Source organism: Chenopodium album, chromosome 4 (genome assembly GCF_948465745.1).
Source record: "Chenopodium album chromosome 4, dcCheAlbu1.1, whole genome shotgun sequence".
Lineage (NCBI taxonomy): Eukaryota > Viridiplantae > Streptophyta > Magnoliopsida > Caryophyllales > Amaranthaceae > Chenopodium > Chenopodium album.
In genome coordinates, this window is record NC_137837.1 from 5,350,579 (window position 1) to 5,371,520 (window position 20,942).

The 20,942-nt window shown below is 34.9% G+C and overlaps 2 protein-coding genes across 3 annotated transcripts; one reads left to right on the top strand and one right to left on the bottom strand.

The window, feature by feature from the left end:
• Positions 1 to 1,174: 1,174 nt before the first annotated feature.
• Positions 1,175 to 13,454, top strand: LOC145628689 (auxilin-related protein 2-like). 2 transcript variants are annotated; one of them, XM_081681060.1, is made up of 8 exons: positions 1,175 to 2,177; positions 3,875 to 5,474; positions 5,574 to 5,688; positions 5,799 to 5,896; positions 8,644 to 8,709; positions 10,399 to 10,488; positions 11,797 to 11,973; positions 12,754 to 13,454. In XM_081681060.1, the coding sequence occupies exons 1-8, from the start codon at positions 1,513 to 1,515 to the stop codon at positions 12,790 to 12,792; spliced, it is 2,850 nt and encodes a 949-aa protein (XP_081537186.1). In that variant the 5' UTR covers positions 1,175 to 1,512; the 3' UTR covers positions 12,793 to 13,454. The 2 variants fall into 2 exon arrangements, with proteins under 2 accessions (XP_081537186.1, XP_081537185.1); XM_081681059.1 differs by having other exon boundaries at positions 1,178 to 2,177; positions 5,556 to 5,688.
• Positions 13,455 to 15,422: 1,968 nt separating this feature from the next.
• LOC145628690 (amino acid permease 4-like) lies at positions 15,423 to 19,101 on the bottom strand. Its single transcript, XM_081681061.1, has 7 exons — positions 18,977 to 19,101; positions 17,774 to 17,888; positions 17,285 to 17,518; positions 17,041 to 17,134; positions 16,733 to 16,947; positions 16,502 to 16,641; positions 15,423 to 16,407 (listed from the first exon to the last, which is right to left on the bottom strand). The coding sequence occupies exons 1-7, from the start codon at positions 18,980 to 18,982 to the stop codon at positions 15,751 to 15,753; spliced, it is 1,461 nt and encodes a 486-aa protein (XP_081537187.1). The 5' UTR covers positions 18,983 to 19,101; the 3' UTR covers positions 15,423 to 15,750.
• Positions 19,102 to 20,942: the final 1,841 nt, after the last annotated feature.

Consider the following 20,942-nt stretch of genomic DNA (forward strand, 5'->3'; position numbering starts at 1 on the left):
GCAAACAGAGGGGAAATTAGGCATCCCACTTTCTTGAGGCGAGGATCGAACCCCAAGACAAGGGTGGAAAGATGACCTTCAACCACTAAGTCAACCTTGATTTTTAAATATTTTAGGAAAATGAGTTAGAATAGACAACTACTTTATAATCCGAATATAATATATTTAAAACATAATACTCCATAATTTGTAGAGAATTATGTTGGTTTAACCTTGTAAATTGAAGGCCAACAAGAAATTCATCAAAAAAGGGATTGTACCTAATTCCTATACTTTTTAATTTTCGCACTTGCAATATAACCTTATGAACACACCTTAAGGAAGCAATTAAAGTTGGCAAATGGACCAATTTATCAAAAAAATCTAAATGCAGGTAAGAGCATTATATGTGTAGTTCATTTTGATTAAGTGGTCTGTTTATCTTCTCTTAATGATTTTCTTTAAGTGATTGTAAGTAAATAATTAAACCATAATAAAAAGGAAGAAGTACGTAAGTTAAATATGCTTATCCAGCAAATGGGAAAAATGTGCCTTTGTGTTCTATCAACACTTTCATCGTGTCACCTGAAGCATTATGATACTTCTTAAGTTCTTATATGGTTGGTTACTTATTACTCCGTATGTATGAATGTAAGATACATATGCACTAATGTAAGATGCAATAGTATATTAATTATTCGTTAGACGAGATTCTCACATTAAAAGAAGTATGTATATTAGAGACAAGATGAGAGGGAGGGACTCAAATGATTCATCTTTAGAATACTTTTAGAGAATATAAAGTAGTTTCAGGACAGATCCAGTTGAAAATCAAGAAGTGGATGAATGGTTAGTCCCTCCATTATCCCCTCCTCGAGTGACGGGGGTTTAATTTTCACCCTCAAGCCTCCCTCTTGTGGTAGAAAGAGCTCTCCGTAATCATTATTTCAAAATAGAAGATCTAAATTGGAACCAACACTATTTATTGCAACAATCCACTTCCAAACCACAACTCCTTTGACACTTTTCTAAAGGTAATTTCGTTATTTGTCTTATTTTCACAAACACAAACACTTTATTTTTTATTTTAGGTAAAAATGGAGAAAATATGGTAGTTTCACCATCTTCTATGTTCTTACCCCAAGCCATCCTAGTGATCCTCCTCGTCGTGTACACAATACATGAATACAATTTTCCTTATTTTCTCTCTCCTCCCAAAATATAATTTTTCCCACTAGATTACTACTTCTTCCTACTTCAATTATTTTTTTTTCTAACCTTTTTCTTTTTCTTTCTTTTCTTTTTACATTCCTCCATTATTTCTTCCTTCAAACTCCATTAGATTAGATCTACTACTAATAACCAATTTCTGGGAAATTTTTAATTTTCCCCAAAATTATTTTCCATGATCATCTTCTTCAACCCCATTTTCCCTTTTCCCTAACCCTAACTTTTTCCCCAATTTTTCCCTCACCTGTCATTCTCTCTCCTCAGATCGTGGTGAGTTGAAGATAGATCGAGAGGAAAGAAGAAATGAATGATTTTCAGGGATTGTTATCAAGCGATTATGGGTTCAAACCTCAAGGTAAAGCTGCTCCAATGGCGGGTGCTAAATCCGGCATTAATTCTTCTTCATCTTCTTCTTCTGCAAATTCTGCTTTTAATTTCGAGATCGGAGGGTCAAAAACGGCGTCGTATCCCTCCAATTCGAAGAATTCCTCGTCTTCTTTGTTTGATGATCATGATACCCTTTTTCGCCCTAATCGGAAAAATACCTCATCTGATGATTTTGGGATTTTAGATGATGTTTTTGCTACTGGGGGGATTAAAAGCAATTCGTCAAAGTCTACTAATAATGCTAATTCGGTGAATTTGGATTCGATTTTTGGCGGCGGCGGCGGTGGAGGTGGTGAAACGGCGTCGAAGTTCTCTTCTTTGCCCGTTTTCGATAAGCCGGTTTACGATGATGAGGATTCGAGCTCGGCTAAGTTTGAGAATATCTTTGCTTCGGCTTCTTCGGCTTCTGTTTCTACAAAGATGGGTGATGCCTTTGATGATCTTTTAGGGGGGTTAGGGAAGAAGGAACCGCTTTCGTCGAGGTCGGTTGGGTCGGGTTCGAAGGGGGCTGATAAGGGTTATGCTGGTTTTGATGATTTGTTGCCAGGTTTTGGTGGTGGAAGTGCATCTTCAACGAGCAGGTATAATGCTGACTTTTTGCTTATTTGTTTTTTTGTTTGTTTGTTTATTGTGAATTTGTGATTGATTTGGAGCTATTCGAGCAAGCTGATGCATAACTTTGAATTTGGTTGGTAATGATGTATGTTAGTAGATGAACATTGTTATTGTTAGTTTCCTGCGTTGTAGTTTTGAGCTTGTATTGCCGAACTTTTAGATACTTGTTAGTCATATATAGGTGATGTTAGTCCATTTGGTCCAAAAATGATTCATTATGTTACCACATTTGATGTCCCTTGACGATATCAACATAGTGTTATAGCCTTATAGAGTTATAGGTCACTTTATAGTTTCAATGTTTTATAAATATCACTTTACTGTACTAATGCCAACACTAAGAAATGGATAAAACGATTGATGTTTTGGATCAGAGGGAGTATCTGGCTTGAAAGGTATGGGAAAGAAAAAGGATGGATGAAGAATTATATGGAATTAGTGTACACTTGGTTATCTGGCTACAAATGTGGTTGATTGTGACAAGAGTTTTAATGGGAGTGGTCGATTAGAGGAGGTCAAGAGGTTGAAAGCAGTGAGATGAGTTGAGCATTCCCTTTCGTAGATATTTTGGTTCATTTTTGTGGCACGTGCTCCTTTTTTTTTTTTTTTTTTTTTTTTATCGTAAATCTGAAGCTTGACACTTGACAATTTGGAGTGATGATGGTTTGCTGATATAGAATCTCATGGACCTCTTGGTTAGAAAAAAAGTCGTCATTTTTGTGAAGTAGAGATACACTGAGAATTGCAAGTCTATCTTTATCCTCTTTTGGTTCCAGTTTCTTCTAATAATAATTATGATCATTGATTCGCTGAAAACGTATGGTTCTGGTTATTTTTTTTTCACACTTTTGGATGCTTTTAGTTTCTTTAGGCTGTATGGAAAACTGGGGATAAGAAGAAAGAAGACAGTACAGAAAAGAAAACATCTGGAGGAAAATTATGTATAAGAGTAAGATTAAGGAGAAAGTGAAGAAAAGTTAAATGAAGAAGAAAATGCAGAGTGGAATTGAATCCTTTTGGAGAGGAGGGAGGGAAGTTGAGTAAAGAAACCTAAAAGGTAAGCAAAAAGGGTCGGGAACTACTTTTAGGTTTGATCGTTTGGTTAACTGCTCAGTTCTGTGGGTTTGTGTGTTTCTGACCTGACCTTTTTTGTTTTTGAACTTTGTAAACAAACTTACAGTGCCAAAGAAGCCACCAAGGGGATCTTTATTATCAAGTTCTGGATCATATTTGTAGATTATTAAGAACTCTTATTCAGTGTCTACGTATCTTGTTTTTATTTCAAAATTATCGTGTAGCCGACCCCAGGTATGGGATTAAGGCTATGATTTGATTGATCGTGTGGCACAGATTTTCGGGATTTTAAAGGTTGTTGTCTATATTTGTTTCGTGCAGTAAATTCTTGTCTTTATTGTGGCTTTTGTTTGGTTTGGTATGGCTGTAATACAACTTTGGTTAAGGATAATACTTTCAGAACTAATAGACAATGTAGCAAGTTATTTCTTTGACATCATTTTAGATGTGTGACGAGTATTTATTTTTGTTCTCCTTTTCTTTTCCTCTTTTTCTATCCGACTCTTGTGCTGCATCTATCTTTTGTTCAAGTTTATTTTCGAGATTATATTAATAGAATTTATGTGGTACCTATTTGCTGTCTTTATAGGATGTCATCGGATACTACTAAGAAAACCTCAAGTGTAGTAGATGATCCTTTTGTTGTCCTAGAATCAACTTCTCCTCCTGTATCTTCCTCCTCTGGGATTTTTACCGATCCTTTGGATGAGATGGGTAATCTTAACGCTGGCAAAAAAACTGCTGAAAATTCTAGCGGGGCAGCATTTGATGATATAGACCCCCTTGGTGGCTTTGGCAAGGCTGTACCTGCATTTTCAGCAGAGATCAATGGGGAAGAAAAGGAGGCATTCCGAGCCAGAGTTCCTGGACGACAAAGTTCAGTCACTGGAGATGCAAACCAGAAATCATCTGTAAGAAGTCCTGAAAGAGGTTATGAGAAAAAGGTGTCGGTGGAGGATTTTCCAGAACCAAGTGTCTTTGAGATGCCTTATGTGCCAGCTGAAAATAGTAGGACTGCACCAAATGCTTCTTCTCCTGCTCATAGCAATGCTAGTTTTAGGGAGTCCAGCTCCCATGGACATGCCTCTCCTAATTCTGAGGAGAACATGGGACCATCTGATGATATTTGGCTCTCTGTATCAGAAGTTCCTCTTTTTACACACCCTACAGCTGCACCACCTCCTTCAAGACCTCCACCCCCAAGACCGGCACGCTTTTCTAGAGGAGAGTTTGGTTCCTTTCCTGCTTCAAATGTACACAAGAAAGCTAATGATTATCCATCTTTCCCTGGTTCTGTGCCTAATTTTCAGAGTCCAAAATCAGCTCCTTCTGGTGCAAGTGGATCTTTTGCATCTCCTATGGATGAACTTGAGGATTTTGCTATGGGAAGAAATGCTAGTGATGTAGATGCAACTCATGCAAGCTCAGATGTTCGGTCTGGTGAAGATTTTGACTCAAATTCAGTTGCTGCGGCATCTGCTGCAGCCATGAAGGAGGCAATGGATAGGGCCGAAGCTAAATTTAGGCACGCAAGGGGGGTAAGGGAAAGGGAAAGTTCAAAGGTCTCTAAAAACAGAGAATCCGTGCAAGTAGAAAAAGAGGAGAATCCTATGTATGATACTCCAGAAAGAGAATTTAGGGAACATCAAGAACGACAAGAGCGTGAGCGGCAACAAAAGGAAAGGGAAGACGAAGAAAGAAGACGTATGGAGGAAGAGGAGAGGCGGCGAATTGAGAAGGAATGGGAGGAGAAAGAGAGAGAAAAAAGGAGAATTGATAAGGAAAGGGAATTTGGCAGGCAAGCTGTGGAAAGGGCTGCCAAAGAGGCACGTGAAAGAGCAGCTGTTGAAGCCCGTACCAGGGCTGAAAGGGTTGCTGTTCAGAGGGCACAAGCTGAAGCTCGAGAACGTGCTGAAAAGGTCGCAGTTCAGAGAGCACAAGCTGAAGCACGAGAGAGGGCAGCTGCTGGGGCTAAAGAAAGAGCTGAAAAGGCTGCTGCAGATGCAAGGGAAAAGGCAAAAGCTGAAGCCAGGGAGAAAGAAGCACGTGAGAGGGAAGCAAAAGAGAAAGAACGTGAGAGAGCTGCCAGTGCGGCAAGGGCAAACCAATCGAAGAATGAAAATGACCTTGAATCTTTCTTTAGCATGGGCAGAGCAAGCAGTGCACCAAGGCCCAGGGCTGCTTCATCGGTATGTTAAAATTTATACTAGGCTTTATTTTGACTTTCAATTGGCATTTCTTATTGTGTACACTTTTAATATTATTTCCAGGATCCATTTGAAACACAGTTCCAGGCTAAACCTACACCTGAAACAACCAGAGCGTCTGTTAACTCCTCCTCTAACATGAGAAAAGCATCTTCATCAACAAATATTGTTGATGATTTAAGTTCAATTTTTGGAGGTAATGAAATGTAAATGCTTGATTTCCTCAATTAGCACTGCATTTTCTTCCTAGCTTTTACTCTGTTCAAAGATACTTATAGATTCTCTCGTCTTTGTTTCCTGCAAAAGGCCCCCCATCATCTGGCGACTTTCAAGAAGTTGATGGTGAAACCGAAGATAGGCGGAGAGCCCGAATGGATCGCCACCACAGGACCCAAGAGCGTGCTGTATGTGCCTTTTTGTTATACATTCTGTTATTTTCATCCTCCTTGTTGATGTGATCGATTATTAGTGCATATCTCTTAGGAAGCTAAATTTTAGATGACACCGTTGACTACATTATATGATGGTGTGATATATACGTTCAGGGAGATTCTACATAGATAATGGAGAACTTGAAGTCAATTTCTGTTTCATCGATGGTGGAATGTGATAATTCAGCGCTCTCCCGCTCTTTTTTTTTTTTAATTATTATTTTTATATCTCTAATTTTGGAGGAGTGGATGGGTGGGTGGGTGGTGGGGGGAGTAGTGTAGTATAGTTAAAAGAAGCGCTCCACATGAGTATAAAGCTGAAATTTCAATTGAACTGGTAAGATGCGTTTGGGAAAATCCTTTTCTTGGACAGACTCTTTGGTTGAGTTGCTGCTAGATTTAGAAGCCATTGTCTTGTGGAATTGCCTCGCAAATTGAGAAGGATAAGAAGATTCACATGCTATACCTTACATTCTAGTGAAGAGAACAAAGAAAGCATCAGTTTCCTTTTTTTTTTTTTTTTTGTGAAATCAATTATATCCTTTTGGACTCTTTTTGTTAATGGTTTAAGAGGTGAAGAAAAAAAAGGTTGGTTGGTGACTGTGGGCTTTGACATTAGTGAAAAAAGTTATAAAAAAAAAAAATTGCCATATAAAGGTTGGAGCATACATTAGAGCAAAACCAAAATGGACAAGGCTCGAGATGAGTATAGGTTGATTGTTTAGAATTTATTCCTATGTTTCCCTAACATTACATTTCATTTATAATCATGACTGTAGCAAGAGTGTTAGGTTTGCTGGTTTACTAAAACATACTTCCTCCGTCCTTTTATTAAGAGCCTGTATTCCATTTCAAGGTAACCAAAATTAAGAGCCTATCTCTATTTAAAGGTTGTACTTTCTGACAATATTATTCTCTTGTTGATGATTTGTCATCTTTTTCCTTGTTCTTTTTTGTACTTTTTACATAAATTTCCAATACTTTCTCTCTCCCTCTCATAAATAATTCTCAACCAATTTTTCTTTCTCTCTATCATTTGGTATCCTCACATGCATTCTTGTACATCCAATTATTAGTTTTAAGAATCTACAACTTTCTTAATTTATGTGAAAAAACCTAAATAGGCTCTTAATAAAAGGACGGAGGGAGTATATATTATTCCTTACTAGAAGTTATAGCAATATAAAGATTACCCCATTTGCCTGTAAATGATGGTCCACAATCCACCAACGTTGTGTTGTAATGTATGTGGGTGTAGGTGTGTGTAGTCATGAAGGTGTGGCTTTTCCCCCAAGTCCTAAGGAGTGGATGTCAATGATTAAATTTATAGGAAGACTAATGTGATGAGTGGAATGATTTCTGAATGATAAGCATTGAAATGAGTTGGTGAATTTTAATTTGCTGCCTGAAAGATTAATATCTTTTAAACATCTGTGCTTGATCAGGTTCATGTATTACATTGTATCTCTGGATGTTAATTTTATGGAGCATAATTAGGAAATATATAAATAAGGTGATTATATTTGAGAGTTATCATGAAAAGCTGTAGTAATGCAAGGAAGGTTAGCTGTCTTGTTTGTGGTGAAAGTTTCTCTAAAGCATGTTTATTTTGATTGGCAATGGTTAAAGACATGATCCCTGTGGAGGATATACATAAGCGAAGGAATTACAGTTTAGCCAGCTGGCGTAGCTTATGCTTATAAGAGGGGTAGGTGGTTGATCATCTCTTTGCTGGCCGGTTAGTCACGGATTTCCTCTTAGCACTTTGGCTTATCTTTGTTTGGGATGAGTTAGCCTTCACTCAGATGGCCAAAAGTGTACTTGTGTCATGGGACGGAGGACAAAGGATGATTTGTATTAGTTTTCTGGTGTGTTAATGGAATGATTATAGCCAGTAGAATAGCAAGGGTAATGCTTCTTCCCATCTGGAATTTAGCAATTTTCTTTTAAAGGATGCTATGTAGCTGGAGCAAATAATTGCCATTGTTGTCGGACCTTTGATCTGATTTTGTGGATTTTAGGTACATAATAACCTTAAGGGCATGATAGTAATTTATGCAACCCTTTCTATCTGAATAGGTTAACAACTCTTCTATTTAAAAATAGCACCTATTAGAGGAAATCATCTGAGGGAGCAAAATGTTGGCTCCTCTATCAGAGTAGGATGAGGAACTATGTTGAGTTACATATTGTGCAAGAGGTCAGACTAGTCCCTTAATCACATATGCTCGAAGAAGGCCCAAAAGGAATCCTCCAGCTACTCGATGCTGAGCTGGAATTCTGTTATGAATTTGTTATGTGGGTTTGGGGTGATGTGGTAAATTTGAGAAATAAGTTTGTTATTCCTCTAAGCTGTAGAAGATGCTAGTAACTGATTATATATAGGATTACTGTGATAGGAGAATTATGCTGAATATTGTTTAGAGTGAAGTTTGTTGGAGAGAATCCTTCCTCTCGAAAGAAGGAGAGTTGTATTGGTTATTTACTCTGATCAATACATCATATCAATTGAGCTCCCTAATATTCTGTGTGTGATTGTGTATGCTCTGTTCTGCTCCCAGTTCCTAGCATATTGTTCGTGGAGATGCTTGAATATTGGATTCTTTTGTATCTTTGCTAAAAATTTGGCTGGCATGCCTTTTAATGTGGTCACTTGTGATCATCCTTTTTACTTTATATATATATATATATGTATTTAACTGGTGATGTTTGTATTTCAGGCAAAAGCATTGGCTGAGAAAAATGCCAGAGATCTTGAGGTTCAAAGGGAACAAGCTGAGCGTAATGTAAGTTGAACTGCTCTTTTTAGGTGTTCTTGTTCTTTTATATTATTCTAAGTTTTTGGGGATTAGCATACGTTCAACGTAGACAGATATGTACTCTCTTTTTGAGTTTGTCCTTTGTACATGTCTCACAAGATTATGTAATTTGGCTTTCCAGCCTGTCCTTTCTTCATACCAGTTAAATTTTTTGGACAAAGTTATCTGAGAATTTATCTGAAACTAAATGAACTCTGATGGTTGACAGAGCATACCTAACACTAGTTCACAATGTGTTAATATACCCTCTTCACAACCCTTGCATTTTCTTCTCATCTAAAGTATTTATATCCTCATTTTGTCCTTGAAATCATCTCGTTGCAAACTGCAAAGCCATCTGTCATGCTTTAGTAGGAGTATTGTTCCCCTCCTAGCAAACTATATTATTCACCAACCATTTTTTGTAAATTGTTTTTTAATTAAACCATGGGTATCCTTGGCCAAATTGGGTTGAGGCTTTCGTTTAAAATGTCTCGTCTGGGATCCGGGACAGAGATTATTTTCAAGTGAAGCGATGTAGTCACTCTCACAAACTGTTGCTTCTACTTGCTTGCCTAATTTTGCTTTTCTGAATGTCATAATGGGTGTCCTCTTCATCTGGGCTATAGAGCTAAAAGGGCATATTTTGGAGCTTTATATCTAAGTATGGCTCAGTAGAGAAGTATGGGCCTTTACTGTTACAACACAAACTTTATTTGTTACTCTGTTGTCATCAAGTGCGGGCATCATGTCATCCTTTTGTCATAACCTCCTTGCGGGGTAATTAGTCAATTAAAAGGGAAAATAAGAAGCATCAAAGCTCCATTTAAAGATGCGAAACATAAAAAGCTCTTTGGAGATTAGGTAGGTCATCTATCTTAAGTTCTTAACCATACCATATATGATCGTGCATTCATGTCAAATTGCTACTTTTCCGCCACTTGTACCATAAACTTGATACATTTCTGTGCTGCCGAATTTCCAAAACAAACCCTGTATACCTACTTGAGTCCATGTACACTATAGGACTTTCTTTCTTTGCCAATTCAACCTTACCACACTTGGGTTTTTGTGACTACGTTCCTCCATGCCTCCAATCCATCGGAAAGCCTCCTAATTCAGAAGACATGTTGCTATGACAGCTTATGAGCATCATTTATGAAGCAAAAAGTATATGGGTTCACGGGGGGAATTGGGGATTGGACTTTCTCCAATTTGCTGGTCAATAGTTGGAGCCAAAACACGGACTTGAATCTAAATGGGCCTCTACTCATTATTTGATATTCTGATGCAGAGTGCTTTTAAGTGATTAATCTTCATTGAAATTTCTGAGGTTTCTTCCCTGCAAGAATTTTTGAGCTATTGATAGTATTAAAGTTTAGAATTCTAAAACTAGTTGCTTTAAAGGTGCTCCATGAGGATAGCCACTATAGATAGTCTCTTTTCTTCGTAAAGAATTATCAATACATCTGTTGTTTGTCTAGTGTTTTTGTTTAAGCCAAGTATAAAAGCTCTAACTTGAAGTTTTCTCCTTCTGTTTTACCCTTTTCTGATTAAATAATATTTTTTTCTTATTAAAAAAAATAAGTGTACTATGTAGCTGAAGTGAAGTGTAATCACTTGATTTGTATCTCAATGATTAATTTGAATGAACGGTTTTGTTTGACATGTTTGCAGAGGATTTCTGAAACACTTGATGTTGAGATTCGACGCTGGGCAGCAGGGAAAGAGGGGAATTTGCGTGCTCTGCTGTCAACAATGCAATATGTGCGTATAAATTCTTATGATTTTATTATTTTGTCAACTAAAAATGCTCTAGACTAATGAAAAAAAAAAATATGTTTATTTTTTAATGTGGAGCTCTTTTTTTGTTAATTTTAAAAAGCTTCGTGTATTCATTCCTCTCTCTCCAGTTTTCCTCTTCATTTATGTTGGTGTGTGGATGTGTTAAATTCTGTTAGGTGTGATGTGTCTCCTCTTTTGTTTTGTGGGCTTGATTTGTTAGCTCTATATAGTGTGTAGTCCTATGGCTGTAGACTACTACCTACTTGATCATATTAATTTTCAACTCGTTTTCTATATTGTTTATATACATGTAAAAATTTGTACTTTTGTTACACAGTACTGCTTTATTGTTGGTATTAATATCATTTACAAGCTGATATAATCTCATACTTTATTCTATTTTATGGATCCATGGCGGTATTATTGTATATATTGGTCTTAAGGATTTTCTAAATTAAAGTATTTGTTTCAGGTTACCCCGCTCTATAGAAATGATTTACTCCATGCTAAATTAATTGCCACATTTTCTATTTTATTCTGTCATAATTTAATTGCAACATTAACATTTTTGGTACTTTTTTATACTTAACCTTTTCTCCCCAGGTAAAATTTTACGCCCATTTTCCTCTCTTATTGTTATTTTTCTTGAAATGTGTGCCAAGTTGGTTTGCGGCAATTAAAATAGGATAGAGGTGAGTATAAACCTTCACTTTTCTGATCCGTAGTGCCTCATTTGTAAAATGTTACCACTTCATGTATTTACTTGTGAGATTCATAGGCTTATGCCTTTTAAAAAAATTGCATCAAGAGAAATATTTATCGTAGAAAATATGATCTAAATTTTATCCCAATGGAAGAGGCAAAATGCCTGATCATTGTAAATTATAGTTAAGAGTAGTTCTGAGAGTAAAAGTCGTGCGCACAGAACTTTCTGTTTCTGGAATTGTGTAGACACCCCATGTTTCTGCGCTCATTTTTAGCCTGTTGGTTTTAATTGGTGATTGTGATGATCTCTTCTACCTTATTTTCCTTACTAATTTTGCAGTTGTGCTATTTCTTTATTTCTTCATCCTTGTGTTAGCTCAAGAAGTCAAGAGTTAAACTGGTTGGATATGCTTTTTTACCCCTTATGTTTGTCACAACATTTGGGGATGGCGGTTATGACAATGTAAATATGTAATATGGTCTGGGAATTGTATATGTGTTCATATTTGTATAGTTGGGCCTTTATTTGCTTGATGAATTTTACCATAGCTGCTGATTGCCGTCTGTTTTCTTAATCTTGAATAGGTTCTCTGGCCTGAATGTGGCTGGCAACCTGTTTCCTTGACTGATTTGATTACTGGCGCGGCAGTTAAGAAAGCTTATAGAAAGGCAACTTTGTGTATTCATCCTGATAAAGTGCAACAGAAGGGTGCCACTCTACAGCAGAAATTTGTTGCTGAGAAGGTGTTTGATCTGTTAAAGGTATCTGATTTTTCTTCCCCCCTTAAAAAAAATTTAGACATTGGATTGACAATATATTGAAGTTTGTTAATTTCCCCAGCTTTAAATAATTTTAGAATGAGAAGTTTCTTCTCAATGGTGAAATGATTCTGTAGTAGTCAGGAAAGTCATATGCCTTAGGGAGTTTCTCCCATTTGCAATTTACATCACGCACTTCTTGGTACACCCAAGATTTTTTTTTTTTTTTAAATTACTCAAATGAGCAATAATCATAATGGAGCTCCAACTGAACAAAAGATCAGAGAATAGCTCCAACGGAGGCTCTTCATTCTGCAATTTTCAAGGAGGATTTTTTTCTTTGTTTGGGGGTGGGGGGTTCTTGGCCACCATTCATCGCAATGCTGTGTAAGGGAAAATACGAATTTCTAACAAAATAGGGGTTTTTGAGAAGTGAATTTGGATCATGCCTAATATTGGCTTGGGATAATTTAATTCTTTATTTTATCTTGCCACATTTTTTTAACACTGTTGAATACTCTTCTTGATTTGTAATGAGTGTAATCTTGGAGTTCAGTATGGAATGCATTTGGGACTAAAGTGACCAAAGTTGCTTTTGTTGAAAGAAACAATGCACATTTCAGGGGTTACTAGGAGGGTAAACTTGGAAAAGTTATTAAACGTTTGCATGTGAAACCTAAAACACTAAAACGAATTTTTAAACTGACGCTTGGAGGGGAGTAATTCATTACTCCTTCGATCATGCTATAGTGATCTGAGTTCTTGTTTATGATATGAAAATAGGAAGCTTGGAACAAATTCAATTCGGAGGAGTTATTTTGAGCATTAGAGGTTTCACCCTTCTGAATATTAAGGGTGTCTTGCTTTGCATATTTTCACTCTTTATGCAAGTTTTGAGCTATTCTGGAAAATGATTCCTGCGTCAAAATGCACGGAGTTGCTGTTTGGTCGGCTGGGTTTTCGTTCTGTGGTCGATGAGATGCTTGAAAGTGGTCAATGCCCTGCAGCTCCCTGAGTTTGTTGTTAAGTGATGATCGTACAGTTGGAACACGTTCTGAAGTTTTTCTAAGATGGTATAGAATAGCATTTGTTTGGGTGATCTGCCCATGTGATCGTTGTCATATTATTCATTAGCAAATGTCATCGTTTTGAGATGCTGCGTTTGCATTGTATCCATTCTTTTTGCTCCTTTTTGTTTCATAATAGTCTAATCTGTTGATGAAGTATTCAATGTATGATGATACGTAATTACTCAAAAACTGATAATGCCAATTCATGATTGTTTAGAATTGTGAATTTTGATAGTATGATGATTGATGATGATTGATGATGATGATTTTTTATGAGACAAGATGGTAAAAAAAACTTTTGTATGAGATGATATGTGATAATCGAAATCTTGTAAGGGATGAGTTTTGTCCCAATCATTGTAACATAATTTTATTGGAGATCATTTTGTATAAGCCGCGTCATATTTTTATGGAGATGATTCTATTGTTGATTGTAATGCATTGATCTTTGAATTAAAAAAACCCAAATGATGAAGCATATGTCAAATGCTTAATTTAACTTTCTTACTTGATTATGCATAATTTAAAGGTAACTTGTTGCGCTTTCCACAATTTCTTAAGTGAAAACCACGTTACGAAAGTGGTTATGATACCATTGAAAAGAAAGTCGAATTTAGAATATATAACATACGTTTCTCAATTTGCAAATAAAATTGGAAATAAAATTGGCAAGTTGTTAGTTCCCGGTATATATGGCTTTTAAAACGCTGAAAAGCTTATAGAAATGAAAGCACAATAGATGGATGTAGATAAAAGTAAAACAGTGGAATGGTATAATATATTGTTTATAATGATTGTAAACTTCTGTAATCACTCAATTTAGATTCCAAAACTATTGGTTACTCTTTAAGGAATTTCACTCTTTTTATACGATACAGTAGAAAAAGGGGCACATTTGATGGTGTGCAATTTTGCATTCATTCCATGCATCATAAAATTAGGTCTTGTACTTGTTTGTTGTTAAAGGGAATCAGTTTTAAAGACAGTTGATAGGAGAATTGCAAAGGACATCTAGTTAAGTCCTTTGTCCTTTTATACATTATTACTGATTTTCGTATCTTTGAGATTTTTCCACTCCAAAAAATTGATTTTGACATAACATTGTGAGTGTGTAGAGTGAAGGATCATATGTTAAAATGGAAATTGATACTTTGCGTTTTCCTATGAAATTTTATACTTTGAAGGCATAAGGAATTCAAATTGAAGAGCTTTGAAAGTTACTCGTAACAATAACTAGTACATAATTGTCATGAATTGATTTTTCCTTGGTTTGTATTTCTGTATTCACAAGGTTTATATACAACCTAAAAGAAGAGAGTAGACAAACATTGTAATTAGCTAAATACAATATTAGGGCTTAACAATAGTATTTAATTACAAAATTGTGTGTAAAATATTGTAATTAGCTAAATACAATATTAGGGCTTAACAATAGTATTTAATTACAAAATTGTGTGTAAAATATTGTAATTACTTTGTATTTGTGTAAATTCAAGTGGGAATTTCGAGATGTTAATAATCCTATACCTTGCTTTTGGAGTACCCAAAAAGCGTGTAAATGAAGTGGAACTATAGAAGATAGAAGAATATTTTTAAATTTTATTGGGTGTTGAGTGATTATTCTTTCTTCTTTCAAATTCGAATTATCATTTTTTTTTTTGGGAAACCTTATTATCACGGAATAGATAAACTATTTGCTATTTGGATGATATTATGTATATTCCTAATATCTAATACAAACATAAATTAATAAATTTTAGTACAATACAACCCAAAAATAAATAAAAATTACGTACTCAAGTTGATTATTTTCTTTAGAGGTAGAAAATAGCCAACATTAGGTATATATTACTTTGATTTAGGTCAACTTGAATTAGATTATGTTTAGGCTAAGAGCTATTTTACTCATGTTTAATTTGTATTGTGTCCACGACCAATTAATTTTGTGAGTAATCAATCCATTTAACTGTATCAACTTGTTTATCCATAGATGACTAAGGTATGTCTATTCAAATGTTTTTTGTCGGTCATATCAATTGATGTCATAAGACTCATAGCTAGTGATAGATACATTTGGCGCTTGTTTAGATAACTCTTTTTCAAAAATTCTTTGTACATTTAGATTAGTCTAAATCCCACAATACTGAATCATAATTTGTACACATGGAGTTATATATATGGGGGACAAAACCTCGTATTTTTTCATTATTAATTGGCTAAATTACATCATTAATTGGCTAAATGTATATATAATTTGTTCAAAATTATATGTAGAAGGAACATCTATATAAACTAAAATTTAAACAACTATGTTTTGCACAATCAAATTAAACTTTGCACCATGGATTATTATATTAGCACATCATACACTAGATAAGAGGATTATATTCAAGGAAATTCAATGCTAATTAATTTGACAAAAGAATAGAGTGGATACTCAATTCTTTAATTACAAGGTACAACACTAATTACACATATAACAAGCTAGGGTTCCTTCATTTCTTAGGAACACTAGCAAACTTTGTTACAACATTAAGTGATTAAAGAAAAACAAAGGACTTAATTAACTTAACAATGAAATAAAAATAAAAACACATCTGTACCACCCATGAACAACATATATGACTCTCCATGGACATTGAAATTTAATTCCTTTCGACTACACTCCTATGTCGATCAATGAATCGATCCAATGAATCTATCGCGTGCATCAATAGCTAGTTTTGAATGGACGATACACCTTAAGATCAGAGGCAACACCGGCAATTGATCCAGCTGCAGCAGCAATCGAGATCACTAGACAAGCCAAGCTCAACATTTGAAGACACACCCATTTAGTACTCCACTTTGGCAACTTCTTTTGAGCAATGTACATCTCAATAGGGAAGTACACGGTTAAAGGCCAAAACCCGAGTGCTCCAAGTAGTCCTACAATGTCGTTGAAGAAAGGAAGAAGCATTGAAATAAGCGTGGTTAACACCACAAATACACTTCTCCACACCAACCTAAAGAGGTTTAGACTGTAATAAGACCTTAAACCCGGAATTCTAATTTTGATATCTTTGGTGATGAAATCACTGTCAGGCCATCTTTGGAATGCCCATTTTTCGATGAAGGCAAAGAGGGGTTGACAGTAGACTTGGTATGCTCCTACTAAGTGGATTACTATGGCTGCATTCGCGATGTCTAGGAGCCAAAAGGGGTTGTAGAATCCGAAACCAGTAAGGAGATTTCCTGGTGCAAGATCACCAAACGCGGCATAGCCCATACATCCACAGAGCATGTAGAATAATGTTGTTACCGCGATACTTATGAATGAGGCTTTCTTCATTGTCTTGGATTCTGCTGGTGGTGATCTCACAGTGTCCTGATCAATTCAACAGAAAATCGCGTAAATAACCAACTTAACTAATTTAACCACCTTAGCTAGTTAACAGTCAAGTATTTTCACAAATTAGTACCTGGATCTCAATAAGAATGATTGAGAAAGAGTAAGCAAAGGCGATATCACCAAGAGCTTGGAAGCTCCTCCATATCTTCTGTGTTTCGGTCACTGTTCCTACACTTATACCAGTGAAACTACCCTTGAAACTCTTGTTAGCTGCACCCAAAAATAAACCAAAACATGTTAAATTTGTACAAAAAAATTTAACCAAAATGCTTAAAATGTAGATTTTTTAAGGAATATGAACCTGCTACTTGAACAATTCCTAGAGCAAGTCCAATGGCAGAGTAAGTAAAAGACATAACAGCCGCGACTATTGAGAGCCACCAAATTTGATCAAAGTCAGGAATCTGAGAGAATATGATTTCTGCAATTCCAAAAGCTATCATATAAGGGTTGCTCGACATGTGACATGGGTTCTTCCCTCCACTGTCATGGAAGCAGTTTGATCGTTTTATCGCCCTGTCAAATAAAATCATTAGTACTCATGTTTACAGACTTAACTTATCTCAAACTTTTATATTGTACAACATGAAAATATGCATAATAACTCACATCATACTGATAGATGCTGCAATTGTGTATCCTATTGCAACGCCGAAAAGGTTCACATACTGAATCAGTCCACATAACTTCACCTGTGCACCACCTACAAAAAAAACATAGATAAACCATGTGTTAGTATGTACAAATTTTAATTCTGACCCGTTAATTATTATGTGCAACAGAGAAATATTAAAAAATAACGGAGGTAGTATATATGATTTTACTATTGCATATGAAAGTTAAATATATTTACCAAGGTTAGATCTAACAGCATCCATGTAAGTATAGTTTCTCTTGCCCGAAATCGGGTCACCAGAACGGTAGCAATCAGCTAGAAGAGTGGAAGTGTAGTAGATAACAAAGGAGAACAAGAACATCACGGCCGGACCGGCGATCCAGCCAAGCTGAGCTATAGCCCATGCTAAGGAGAGCACCCCTGAACCTATCACTGCTGTTATAATATGTGCACTAGCGGTCCAAACAGTCCCTAACAACAACAAAAAATTAAAAATGGTTAAGAATCAAGATTATGTTTAGTGCATGAAAATGATGAGCTTTTTCCTAGGGAAAATTCTAGAGATTAATACATAATTGATTGTTACCTACATTTAAGCTAAGTGTTAAATTTAAAAGATATATTTAGGTTCGAAAGTTTAATTTTTGGTACGAATACTTGAGGTGAAATAAAGAGTTAGTTTATAATTAACACGATATTGTAGTAGTGTATTATATAGACATGTACCTGTTCTTTTGAGACGGCCATCATCATCGAAACATGTAGACGGTTTTTGGCCTAGCACGTCTATGGAGACGTCGTAGACATGGTGGTTGTTTATTTTGGCAGCGCCATCACCCATCTTGAATCAAGAGCAAAAAATAAGGCAAAGGAAATAATGTCAATGAGAAAAATTAAAATAAAATTCAATGTTTAGTTGAATAAATGTGTAATTGTTGATGAGCTGAGCTAACAATTAGCTAGCTAGGTGAACTTGAAAATTATATGACACTTTTTTGGTTGGTAGGTTATATAAAATGAATTATATAAGCTGAATTTATAGGATTGCAAGAGAATATTTAGGCAAGTTTACATAAAGCCTAAACCTAAAATGTGACACTAGGAAACCTAATAGTATAAGGAACTTATTAAGGTTGAACACTTGTATGAACAAAAAGAGTAAGTGGTAAAGGGGTATATATATAAGTTGTTCAGATTTGCTCAAGTACAAGAAAGAGCTAGGAATCTCACTCATATTGCTCTATTTGACCCTTCAAAGTTCAAACACCCCCACCAAAAAAAAGGCGTTGGTGACTGAATTTACTAAATTACCCATTTTTAAAATTCCGACGTTTATGCCCTTCACCACTACCACGATCATAAAGACGATGATCTTTTATTAGGGTTCATTTTTTTCTTCTTTTTATTATAATGTGATTGTTAAGAATTTGGGACCATGAAAAACGGTATCACCTGATATTGACTTCGGAATTTGTTCTAACTACTCACTACTTAATACAAAGAATGTAATTATTCTGAATTTTGCTTTTAACAACCATACATAAGAAGTCTTCTCTCACAATTATTTCATGTGAACAAACTTTATTCGTGAAGATAAACCAATTTATCATGCATGTCATATTCATCATGTAGATTATACATACTAGTCAACATTTTTTAGAAAAGATAGTAAGTCATGTCTTGTTAGAAAATTATAACAACCAAAGCCATCTATTTATCATAAATTAAACCTAAATATTAACTTAGAAAAATGTTGAATAACTTTATTTCCTCCAAATAAAAAGAAAAATATTCCTTCCTTTTTTTATTTTTTTTTAAACAAAAAATTCCCTTTTATTAAATCAACACATAACACATACTAGTAAAATTAAAAAAGATATAATTATGTTATGAATGAAATGAAATACATGTTTATAATAAATTTCTTACCGTCATTATATGAATTTTCTTTCTCTCCTTTCCTCAAAAATTGAGGATTTCTTAAAATAAATATATACAATAGAGAGTGAGTAAGTGAGTATGTAGTGAAGATGGGTTTAGAGGGGCAATTGCTGCACTATATTGTGTATGATTTACGTTGTTTATATAGGGTCCAAAAGGAGTATAAATGTAACAAAAACATTATTAAAATATTAATAATATTAAATTTAAATTATTACAACAATATAAAATATAGTACTACTATATGATCCCTTTTGTCTAGTAATCTCACGTGGAATGCTTCTCCTCCATCCTTATTGTAAGAGAATAAATGCTGCCTTACACCATTGTATTTAATTTATTTGAGTTGATTAGTATCTTTACATTTTAATTGATTTTTGTGACAAATATGCCTTTGTTTGAGAATTATGCCCATTAAGATGGTTGAATAATGTCTACATGTTTCATTATTGTCTTGCTTTATTGTACTAATGTTTGGCCATATATGATATCATTGTTTTTGGCAATCCTTTATGCTATAAAGTACAAGGTTGGGTTAGGATTGAAATTTAAGGTTTTATAATTATGTACTCCGTAATTTGTAAATTTGTATTCTAGCATAACTGACTATGTATGATTCTTAATTTAGAGAGATACGATTGTGAATGAGTTATTATACAGACTGATCTATAAAGATCGTCCATATTAGAACGAAGCTTATGGAACGTAAACATCCTTACCAATATTATCTGGATCGATCTTTCGTGTGAACACTCTCTTGATCCACTTGACAAGAACTATACTCCCACGTGGAAAACTTTTGAATAACCTTTTAATTAAATACCCTAATCAGTAGATACGGTGTACAAAGGTACGATACATTTATTACAAGAAGTGTATTCTTTTTTTCGAGGACAACAAGAAGTGTATTCTTATCAAAGTTATTAATTATTGTCGAAATTATATTGACTTTATTACCATCAAACTGATATTTCTCGATCCATCCCCAATTCGAGGGTAGTTAACATACAATTGTACTGTTTTCTAGGTCACACTTGAGACATGTATATCGAGTCATTTTTAGAATTTCCAAATATCGGCTGATGACACTGACATGACGTAGCTTGTAAAGATTTTGAGGTGTTTCTTGGACTAAAGAGTATGAAGATTGTACAACAAATGTTTATTGGGCTTGTACAAAAGGAAAAGGAGAAGCTAGTTGTGTCCAGGGAACTAATAGCACAAAGAAAGGTCAGAAATAGAAAGGAATTTTGCAAATGAAAGAAAAAGGGGCATGAATATATAATATAGCCATTGAATTGCATAAAAGAGAGCAATTTGTTAATACAAATAGGATCTGATTCTAGCTAACAACTTTGTTGCCAAAGACTTTGGGATTGATAGGTTATGACAACTATTAAAAAGCACTTATCAATATATTAGTGCCTTTGGTATCTTTGAACTTTGAATGGATCTTTCTATTGATTATGACCCACTAATACTATTACCATAAGATTAAATTAAGTGGTCTAAACTATTAATCCATTTATTAATTATACATAATTACTATGCTAATATAATAAGTATGTAGGGATTTATTAGAAAGGTTATTATGACAAGACACTTGTTGGACTATCATCATTTTGGAAAATAAACTTAACGTTCTACCATTGATAGTGGGTTGTTTAATTTTGAGGGGTGTGTGACCTTTCTCCTCCTTGTAATGTTGGTGGGTGGGTCTATCTCTCTTAGTCGGCTTGAGTACCATCCACTTAAATTAATTTAAGAATAAGAGCGACTATTGACTATCTTAGTTGGTACGTAATACGTACAATTATATAGGTATGTTTAGAAGATAAGCGAAATCTAACTACGAAGTAGTTTAGTTGGAACTATATATAAGTGTGTAGATTTTCATGATCATTAAAAGTGAAATCAAATCCTTAAAAAATGTTAACAATATAGAATTAATACA

Excerpts from the sequence above, each read along its gene's own strand:
- LOC145628690 (XM_081681061.1), bottom strand. Across the intron at positions 17,519-17,773 it reads TGGCCGTCTCAAAAGAACAG|GGACTGTTTGGACCGCTAGT; the intron begins GTACATGTCTAT and ends TGTTGTTGTTAG. Across the intron at positions 17,135-17,284 it reads TGCTGTTAGATCTAACCTTG|GTGGTGCACAGGTGAAGTTA; the intron begins GTAAATATATTT and ends TTTTTTTTGTAG.
- LOC145628689 (XM_081681059.1), top strand. The coding sequence starts at position 1,513 with ATGAATGATTTTCAGGGATTGTTATCAAGCGATTATGGGTTCAAACCT. Across the intron at positions 5,475-5,555 it reads GGCCCAGGGCTGCTTCATCG|GATCCATTTGAAACACAGTT; the intron begins GTATGTTAAAAT and ends TATTATTTCCAG. Across the intron at positions 10,489-11,796 it reads TGCTGTCAACAATGCAATAT|GTTCTCTGGCCTGAATGTGG; the intron begins GTGCGTATAAAT and ends AATCTTGAATAG.